The sequence below is a fragment of the Mixophyes fleayi genome, chromosome 4 (assembly GCF_038048845.1).
Source record: "Mixophyes fleayi isolate aMixFle1 chromosome 4, aMixFle1.hap1, whole genome shotgun sequence".
Lineage (NCBI taxonomy): Eukaryota > Metazoa > Chordata > Amphibia > Anura > Limnodynastidae > Mixophyes > Mixophyes fleayi.
In genome coordinates this window covers 48,308,270-48,318,875 of record NC_134405.1, presented here as the reverse complement: position 1 = coordinate 48,318,875, position 10,606 = coordinate 48,308,270, and the positions used below count along the sequence as shown (strand labels likewise).

At 43.0% G+C, this 10,606-nt stretch overlaps 1 protein-coding gene across 2 annotated transcripts in view; it reads left to right on the top strand.

The window, feature by feature from the left end:
* The first annotated feature begins 1,125 nt into the window (after nt 1-1,125).
* Nucleotides 1,126-10,606, top strand: part of LOC142151351 (serine/threonine-protein kinase N1-like) — an 80,134-nt gene continuing 70,653 nt past the window's right edge. Inside the window, exon 1 of one of the 2 annotated variants that reach the window (XM_075206892.1) lies at nt 1,126-1,181. In XM_075206892.1, coding sequence (XP_075062993.1) covers nt 1,179-1,181 — 3 coding nt within the window. In that variant the 5' untranslated portion in view covers nt 1,126-1,178. Of the gene's footprint in view, nt 1,182-5,938; nt 6,069-10,606 lie in introns of those variants that run through there. The other variant, XM_075206891.1, reaches the window with a different exon arrangement.

Sequence of the window (10,606 nt, the reverse complement as noted above, 5' to 3'; positions counted from 1 at the left end):
AGATATCACACACCTGATACACACTGATCACTATACACAGGTGACATAGATATCACACACCTGATACACACTGATCACTATACACAGATGAGATATCGCACACACACACTGATCACTATACACAGGTGACATAGATATCACACACCTGATACACACTGATCACTATACACAGGTGACATAGATATCACACACACTGATCACTATACACAGGTGACATAGATATCACACACCTGATACACACTGATCACTATACACAGATGAGATATCGCACACACACACTGATCACTATACACAGGAGACATAGATATCACACACTTGATACACACTGATCACTATACACAGATGACAAAGATATCACACACACTGATCACTATACACAAGTGACATAGATATCACACACCTGATACACACTGATCACTATACACAGGTGACATAGATATCACACACCTGATACACACTGATCACTATACACAGATGAGATATCGCACACACACACTGATCACTATACACAGGTGACATAGATATCACACACCTGATACACACTGATCACTATACACAGGTGACATAGATATCACACACTTGATACACACTGATCACTATACACAGGTGACATAGATATCACACACACTGATCACTATACACAGGTGACATAGATATCACACACCTGATACACACTGATCACTATACACAGGTGACATAGATATCACACACCTGATACACACTGATCACTATACACAGGTGACATAGATATCACACACACTGATCACTATACACAGGTGACATAGATATCACACACCTGATACACACTTATCACTATACACAGGTGACATAGATATCACACACACTGATCACTATACACAGGTCTCACCAATATCAAACACCTGCTCTTCTCTTCCAATGCCCTCTGCCCACTAGATTTTCTCACATGTGCCACAACCTGCCTACCAGCTTTGCACTTACATGTCCCTCCTTTTTACCAGTATGCCCCCTATTACACTTTTCTAACCTGATTCTCCAACAGTACACTCAGCAACACAAGAACATTTGCAGCAGCCACAGCCCATACTACTGTGTACCATGTGACTGTAGTAGTCACATGACACTGAGACCAAGAGAGGCAGAACAGCAGAAAGGACCACCCCTGCTGCTCTGTCAGTGTATCCACTGGGCCTCTATCCATGGTATGCTGCTATTAGTTCTTTAGGCTGACTGTAGAGTTGGATATAGTAACGCCTTCTAAACCTTGGAGCCCTCAAGTGCCAAAGGTTGCCGACGTCTGATCTAGACAGACTATGGTGCACTACAATCCCCAAAATGAATGGTCGTCAAGCTTGGTTACAATTTTTTATTTAATTTTAAACATTATTTTACTGTGTATCTTTATTATTGACTAAGTTGTGTTGGTGGCAGCCATTTTTCTGTAGACCAAAATGCAACTGAAGCCTATGTAAATAACTCACCCACTATGGCTTCTGCATTGGAGACAAATTAGATTGTGACAATTGATCACCAAGTGGTGATTAAGGAATGAGTTAGACTGAGCAGTGGGAAGTGTCCATAAGTTATATTGTTTTATATTGACCCCCTTCGACCACTGCATTCACCCCACAATAGATTAGAGATGTGATTTGATAGTGTTAGTAGTAAATGCTAACATTGCATTAACCTATTTGTACACAATATAATAATGTACTGAAGTGTTATGTACACAAGAGAGTAGAGTGTGTTGACAGTTTTCAATTAATGTGGACGTCGCATTTTCAATATAAAAACTAAACACTCCCATATCTGTTATCTGTCTCGCAGTAGTTCAAAGGGAAATGTTTATGAAGTGAGGCAAATAGACGTCTGTCACTTCATAATATAGTCAGCACGATAATGAATTTATTCAGCTGTAGGGATCAATATGCAAATGGCCAATCAAAAGTGGCTACATAGTGCTGCTTGTGGTGAGAATAAAGCAGGGTGAAAATAAAGTTTAAGCCCGCTTGACATCTTTACTTGGTTCAATCTGTATATGTTCTTCTGTAATATGTATTTACAGAATACACTGTTCTTAAATGTCTTCATGTGGATTTACTGGGCACCGCTGTATTCTTTCCTTAAAAGAGCTACTGTCACCTGGGCACATTAGGGTCCCTAGCCCACCAGTGCCATACTATGCATTTTGTGCATTAGCAGTTGGCCACACTTCACTGGAAGTGCCATTCGGCCTGGAGTTTATCCAGAAATGGGTGAGCTTGTGCCAGGCCATGTTAGGAACAGCAGGTAACTGCTGTTTTTATTTAGGCTGCTGCAGTGTTGATATCAGCCTGGTTGTGATCACTTCAATTCCTCTCACCTGCAGCTCAATCTGACACCTGCCCTGATTGGCTACTACTGCTTTAATTACCTGTACATTTCACTGAGCCTTTGCTAGTTATAGCATTCACATGTTTGCGTCTATGTGCCCCTTGTTCCTGAGAATATTGTGCTCTTGCCTGACACTTGTTTTTGACTTCTGCTTATGAGTTGACTGTATAGACCTTTTGCTTGTGACTCAGACTGTGTATATCTCTGCCTGGACTGACCCATTGCTTTGACATTGCTTTTTGTCTGAGAGACCACCATCCAGCCGCAGGATTGTGGTGCCCATGATCTGCTCCATTGGATGGACTTGTCAGTGGTGTTTCACCATCCAGATTGACAACTTTATCTTGCTCCAGCACCTTCCTTTGTACTGTGTTGCTCCCCAGCTCCATTCTCTACACTGCCAAACTTTTATACTGGTAGAGTTTAGTACTACATGTTAGTGCAACTTAGTATATTCTGGTGCCATAGATATCTCTGTCAGCATCCTGCTGCCAAGTCTTTCATGGTGCCTGCCTACTTGAGTTAAGTTATCACTACTCAAGATTAAGTCCTGTGGACAGCTGAGCACCAAAGAACATATCTGGTTCCATGGGAAAGGTGGTTGCTAAAGGTGAAGTTCTCGTCATCAAGAGATTCTGATAATTCATTGGGTGATTTGTGACAGGCCAGTGCAAGGCTTTTCGGTGCCTTAGGCGAAGCTTCTGTCTACCAACCCCTAATTCTCACTTCCCGGTCTCTCACCACTGGACGTTTGTAAAATAAAAATAGTATCTCTTACTTCTTCTTGGCTGGCTGGTAATGCTGCAGTGCAGATGCACTGATGTCTAATGCAGAATGCTGTCCAGGCTTCACTGCTGCCCAGGAGCAAACACAGGATATCTAGAGGGGAGGCTCCAAATTGTAGATTTCAGAACAAAGCAAAAAAAAAAATCACTCACTTGCTACATGTCCCCTGCTGCCCACCAGTTTTTCTCAGACATGCTCCTTGCCCACCAGCTACACATGCCACCCATACCCATCAGCTTTTTGTCTCACATACCACCACCAGCTTTTCTCACATGCCTACCTGCAACCTAGCTTTATTTTCATATGCACTCTGCGTCCGGCGCCCTAGCCAGCTTTTTTCACACATCCCCCTGCCCACCAGCTTTTGTCGCACATCATCATCATCATCATTTCTTTATATAGCGCTGCTAATTCCGCAGTGCTGTACAGAGAACCCATTCACATCAGTCCCTGCCCCATTGGGGCTTACAGTCTAAATTCCCTAATATAGACACACTCACACAGACAGACAGACATACAGATAATAGGGTCAATTTTTGATAGCAGCCAATTAACCTACTAGTATGTTTTTGGAGTGTGGGAGGAAACAGGAGCACCCGGAGGAAACCCACGCAAACACAGGGAGAACATACAAACTCCACACAGATAATGCCCATGTCGGGAATTGAACTCATGAACCTAGCGCTGTGAGGCAGAAGTGCTAACCACTAGGCCACTGTGCTGCCCATGTCCCCTCACCACCAGCTTTTCTCAAACATACCCCCCTGCATAGCAAGTTTTTGTTCTCACGTGCCCTCTTGCCCACAAGATTTTAATAAATAGCTTAACGCTGTATGTATGTCATTTAGATTACCTTTGGTTATGTTTAAATGTATTCTACAGATGTAAAAGTAATTATACTAATAGACAGCAACAGGGGAGAGCTAAATTGTGTGCAAATACTAATAGAATAAATGGTTGCTCAAACCTGAAGTTCCTTTAAATTAATAGTATGTAACTCGTGGGGATTTGTGAATGTAACCCCCCCCCCCCAACCCCGTTTTCTCCAGCCACGTCCCCCCCCAATTCCTGACATCGGACAGTGAAAACTTTTTACCCATGACATACTTTCCCCATAAAACTAGGCACACTTGGCCATCTAGGTGTGTCACAAAATAGCATTTGTTTTACACATTTGTGATTCATAAATTAACTTTAAGGCCTCATCTAGAGTTAGGAGTAAATCCAGCTAGTACAGTGATGGGCAACTCTTGGACCCTCCAACATGCCAATCAGACCTGCCCATTTAAGACAGGCGAGCGATAGGATCTTTCTCTGATGATTGGGTGGCGGAAGTGAGGTGCTGCCAGGGCCCATCTGCATGCCTACTGCGTGTGAGCAGAGGCTTCTTCCTGTGTGTGCTGTGTGTATAACAAAGCTGCATGGACATGCAGCACCTAACTTCCGTGTGACATTAACCTGTTTCCACAAGACTGCTTACTGAATACACTAACCTGTATCCTGTTAAATAAACCAACTTTCTGTATAAGACTATATGTAGACTAACCTCCTTACTTACATCTGCTGATGTCTATTACAAGCGGGCATATGCCAATGCCCACGTCCCACTAAGATCACCTCACTCCCCCACACATGCACATACCATCAACCAAGTCACTCAGCCCTCCCTACATGCATCCACATGCCACTAAATTCTGCACATGCCCCCACTCACCAGCTAATCTAGTAATCTAATTGCAGCCTAAAAAATAGTTCCCTGTAGTCCTGATGGCACAGAAGAAGGAGGAAGACCAAACGGTGCAGATTTTTCCTCCTCCTTTGACTGGCTGTGTGACCTCATGTGATGCGGAAACCGGGTGCTCCAGTTCAGTCTTATTCTCTGCTTTATATCATAAATAGACAAATCTGAGCTGAGTTCCACAAGTGCATTAGTACAACTTTAGTACCACTCAAGTTTCACAATAGAACGGACTGATTCGCAGTCTTGGCGATACAATCTTTGAGGTCCAATTTCCGCACTGTATGTATAAGTTTGTGTTTCATGCAATTTATAGTTTATGAATAGAGCGGTGGAATAATCTGAAAACAGTTATAAAAACAATTAGACACTGACAAATCCTCTGATAGGAAGCAAATCTCTTACAGGTTCTGGAGGGCAGTTGTAGCAATAAATGATGATGATGATTATGTGCCGCACTATCTAGCCACTTTCAATTGGCTGATGGCATCTTAACACTTCCAACTGATGAATTTTAAGCGTCGTTGCTATAATATATCTACGTTGCGACCAAATATTCACATTACTTAATTGACATTTTAATTTGGATTACTGCAGGAAGGAAGATGCCAATTTTATTTTTAAAGTGGGAAAGAACAGAAATGGAGGAGTTTGTGTTTAATAGCACTTTATATTGAAAACGCAACAAATATATAATAATTCATTACGTTATAATATTGTGTACAAATGCAGCTTTAGCATTTACTACTGACGCTGTCAATCCAACTCTCTATGCTGCCGTGAGCGTAAATATACTCCCTCATATGCCTAACGTACGGCCTTCACAAATGCTACTGTTTTTAAGCTGGACGCCTCTTGAGATGTTTATAAGTTCAGTTTATTTGTGTGTCTCTTTTTCTATGTTCGTCCAACTCTAAATGAGCCCCAGCAAGTACTAGATCTGTGACTTGAAATCACACTGAGGGCTGATGCACAATTATAGGCTCACAGCTCAATCTGCAGCACTGAACACAGGAAATACAGGGAGGGACCGGCAGCAAGAGACCGTCACTCTGTGTGTGTGTGACACATCATGTCATCCTGTGTGTGGCTGAAGGGCAGCAGTGGTGACACTGTGACACCCTGAGTGCGCGTGCCACTTACTGTGCGTCAAATAATGCCACACACCCCAAGTGAGGAGCAGGATACAGAGGTACAGGTGTCTGTGTGTGCGGCTGAGGAAGTCACCGCTTCACTTTTATGTGTATTACTGTTGTAGGATTTCACATTGTAGTTGTTACTTTGACTGTCTTGTCTGTGTGTTTTACATCTATCATTGCAAGTTGCTGTTTTATTGTTAGTATGGTATTTTCTTGTTCTTATATGTGTATCATTTAACTGTAATGCAAGTATCTCAGGAGCTTGGTTGTACATTAGTGAGCAGGGTCAGGTGGTTTTGCATATACTGACATTTATCGTTTTACATATAGGGAAAATAACTTTGTGTCATCTGACATTGTGTATCCCAGTGAATCTTTGCCAAGGGGTTAGTATTTAACATTTGCTATTTCCTCTTGGATGCCTGTGAAGATGTGGGTAAGCGTGTGTCTATATCACGCATACGTGTCATGTATGTGCTACTGTTGCGCTGTGTATTTGCGTGTAAGGACTTCCTCTATATAGCCCTGTTTGTGTACAACCGAAACTAGACAGGTGGCAAGGGAGGGAACAGTCTCTGCAGGCCCACCGAGGGTTAACAACGAAGCGGCACTATGGAGGAGTGTGGCAAGAGAATGGTTTATTGTGAGATGCTTTGTATAGGCTTGGATGGGGTAGGGTTGTTAACTGACGATATGATGCACGTGGAGGACAAGGAAGAAATTTCGGGAGTAATGATCTGCAGGCAGCTGCAGGGAAAGGATTAAAGTGACCCTATCTAAGATATTGATATGTGGCATTATTCTATAGAAGTTTCCAGAGAAGGAGTTAATGAAGAAAGACTGGGGGTGAGATTCAGGAAGTCAGACATTACGAAAGTCAGGAGATGTTAGACCGTATGCATCTGTAGGATATGTCATTATCACTGTGACTCTAGAGCCTCCCCCTGTATACATCCAGTGTAAGATGGCATATCACAACACATACGTGTTTTCTCCCATATATGTAATTGACTTGCTGTGTTCTCCTCTATCAGACCATATTGCACTAGTGAGTACAATTAGACGATGAATGATCGTCGTTCCAAAGTACCAACCATTGTTTTATTTGATTGTTCAGCAGACCTATAAATGTCGTTCAGCTATGAAACGATGTCCTTCCAATCCTGCAGTGTGTATGCGCTCACAAACAGGATGTCCATAGAGTTTACTGAGTCATGATCTTTTCAGCCAAGGGTTATGACATTTGAAGAGCACAGATCTGAGGGTAAATCTTTTAAAACATGTATAGTGTGTACGCATGAATCAGTATGCTGATCTGGATTTTTATTTTTCTAGTCATTAGTAAAATCGTCGTAGATAACACATTGGTCGGAAAGTTTTGTAGAATGTATCCAGCCTTACAAAGTATTCAGACCCTGTTACAGCTAACAGCTATTGTCATAAGCTTGCAGAACTAGTGATAGAGGTCTTTGCCTATGGCAGCCACCTTTCCCGTAGAGCTTGTCACGCTCACAGGTACTGCGATGCTCCCAGGTATTAACTCTAGTGTAGTGTAAGCTTATGAGCAATACCAGGATAGGAGGTGGTTGACAGGATGGTAGCGGCTAGTCAGTAGCATGCCGAGGTCAGGGGTCCGTGACAGGTCAGAAACAGGCAAGGGTCAGGGCTGGCAGCAAGCAGTAAAATCCAAGGTACAGATCCGAAGGTCAGGGCTATCAGAATTCAAACATAGTTCAAATAATAAGCCAAGGGTCACAATAGGAGGTCAGTCAAACAGAACACAGAACAGAGCAGGTCAGCAATCCAACAGGAAAATTCTATAGGCCGAAGGGAGGCTAAGCCCTCCCTGCCTTAAATACCAAGAAGAACCAATCAGAGAAGAGGGGTTACAGGAGGAGTAATCAGTCCAGTAGGCTATTAGTAAATAGGTAATGTATGCGCTGGCCCGGCTGCCTCTCAATGCCAGGATGCGGCACTAACTACAGAGCATCGAACCTGTCATGGCTGCGGCCGGACTTGGCCTGGGAGTAGACAGTGAGTCGCCACGGTAACAGACCCTTTTTCACACTTTAGAATCGAACAATCTGGAATGTTTATTCTTCAGAGTACATTTCACACATTAATCCTCCTTGGTCAGGAGGTCCTGGACTCCCGGGAGAGCAGGCAAGTATCCCACATACTGGAGCTTACTCCCCAAAATAACGCGATTTGCGGTGAATAGCGTCATTTTGGCCCGCCCTGTGCAACAAATAGCGTTTTTTGTCGCGGGGGCGGAGTCAAAATGGCACTATTCACCGTGCCCCACCCCTCCCACCCTCCAACCACGCCCCCTACCTGGGATCTCCCGGAATTCACGTTTTTAAATGTTGGCTATTATGCTTTTTGGATAAGTCTCTATTAACTTTGAACACAAAGAAGCATTATTTGCCCATTCCTCCTTGCAAAAGTGCTAAAGCTGGGTCAAGTCTTGCTAATGGATTTTGTTATGATTAAGTTCAGGACTCTGACTGTGTCACACAAGGACATTCACTTTCTTAAATGTAAACCACTCCAGTGTTGCCCTTGCAGTGTGTTGTGATCATTGTCTGCTGAAGGTCCGACTTCCTCCTGAGTTTGAGCTTTTTGGCAGAGCTTAGCAGGTTTTTGTCTAGGATTTCTCTGTAATGTGCACCAATCATCTGCCCATCAATCCTGACATTGCCAGTCTCTGCAGCTGAAAGCCATCCCTGTAATATACCACTGACATCTTGCGGTGGGAATGGTGTTACCTGGCTGGTTTGTAGTGTTTGATTTGCACCATAATACTTTTTAGCATTGAGGACAAATGTTCCACACTTGTACACAAGACAATCTGTCATTTCTCTGCGGTATCATGTAGCCCTTTTTGTATTGTGGTGTTGTAGCTGCTCGCTAACATTCACTTACTCAGGTTTTACCAGGCGAGATCAATCCCCCTTGTATTCCCAAACTCTGTAGGTTAAAGTGTAAAAAAGGGGCCCTTGCTCATGCGGGTTTGAAAACTATCTCAGATGTTATTCGACATAGGTGTAATGGTACTGTACATATCACAGCTATGAATAGAATGGACATCAGAGCGTCTCTCGCTATAGCTCACTCCTACATTGAACTCCTCCAGCAAACACTTAAAAGTTGCAATAAATATACTTCTGACTAATCCACAATTTTGCACAAGAGCTGGGGGAACTCTTGTCCTGGGGGTGATGGTCATTTGCTTCCACACTGTCCTTCTCAGCAGATCCCTACATTAGGACACTCTCCATGTCGCGTGTCCCTGGTCCCTCTCACTAGACTCACATGTATTACACAGTTACAGGTATCAGGCTCTATCAGTATGTGGGGTTGTCCTGTCTTCACAGACTCTGCTCTCTCCTTGGTTTGAATCAATAGTCTCAGGCTTAGCACACCTGCAGACCCAGCATGCCTACAAATGCACTCACTGTCTCTGCAACTATACATGGCTCTGGGTAGACTGCAACTCCAAACTTGGCCAGTGTAAGTCTCTGCCGCAACTTTCTTTTTGTGCCCATTGTCCATTTTTTTTTGTCAGCAAAACTCCACTTGGAAGCACGAGCCTATATCAATGGACTTGAACAATATTTCATACACAAACGGAATCCCCAGAACTAGCGTCAGTGCATCCTAGGGCCTTTTCTCTGGCATTCTAAAATGAGCCTTTTAAATCCTCCTTTCCTGCTCATGGGGAGTTACTCCAAATTTTCTAAGCTATGAAGCGTAGTCCCCTAAATGTTGCTTAGTCAAAGCTACTTTAGACTTGTAGCGCCTGATTCATCAAGGTGCGCATACTGAGTGCAACGTGCGTTTGTTTCTGTAGTAAGTGTCCTTTGCGTATGAAGATGGAGCGGACATGGCTGCATTTATTGGCTTATGGTCCAGTTCTGGGCACAATACGCTCAAAATCGGCAGATATGTGCCTGGATGAATCAGGCCCATAGATAGCATTTAACAAATGTCCTTGCAGGCATGAATTTTTCTTATTTTAGCCAGGACTTCTTCCTTGTGACTCTCCTATAAAGTCCCTGTTTGTGGAATGCCATGGAGATAGTTGCCCCATCTACGTTATATTCCATTGCAGCCAGTGATTTGAGTAGCTTGTTCAATGTCACAGTTGGCCTCTAAGTACCTTCTCTGATAAATGTTCTTTCTATCGGGTAAACGGAAGGCAAGATCTAGGCAGTGCCTCTTGTTTCATACTCTTTGTTAACCCTTAGTGATCCAAATAGTAATGTACACAAACCACAGCTTTTAATCTCCCTCGGGCTTAATCCATCCCTCAGTTCTAATTCCATTTCTGTACAATGGACTGCATTGAGCACCGAGAACTGATCAGTTACACTGCAGTATTCTTCTACCATTAGCCAAATTTGTGGCTCTCTATAATCATATATCTAATTTTTTTTGGAATGCTCTTCCATCTTAATTTTGATCAATCTTTCTTATGCTGAATGACCTCATAGAGGGGTATTTACATTTACAATAACATTGAAAACACTGATTCACTAATTTCCTACACAGGTATCAGTGAACAGAATGTGACTTTTTAGATAACGAA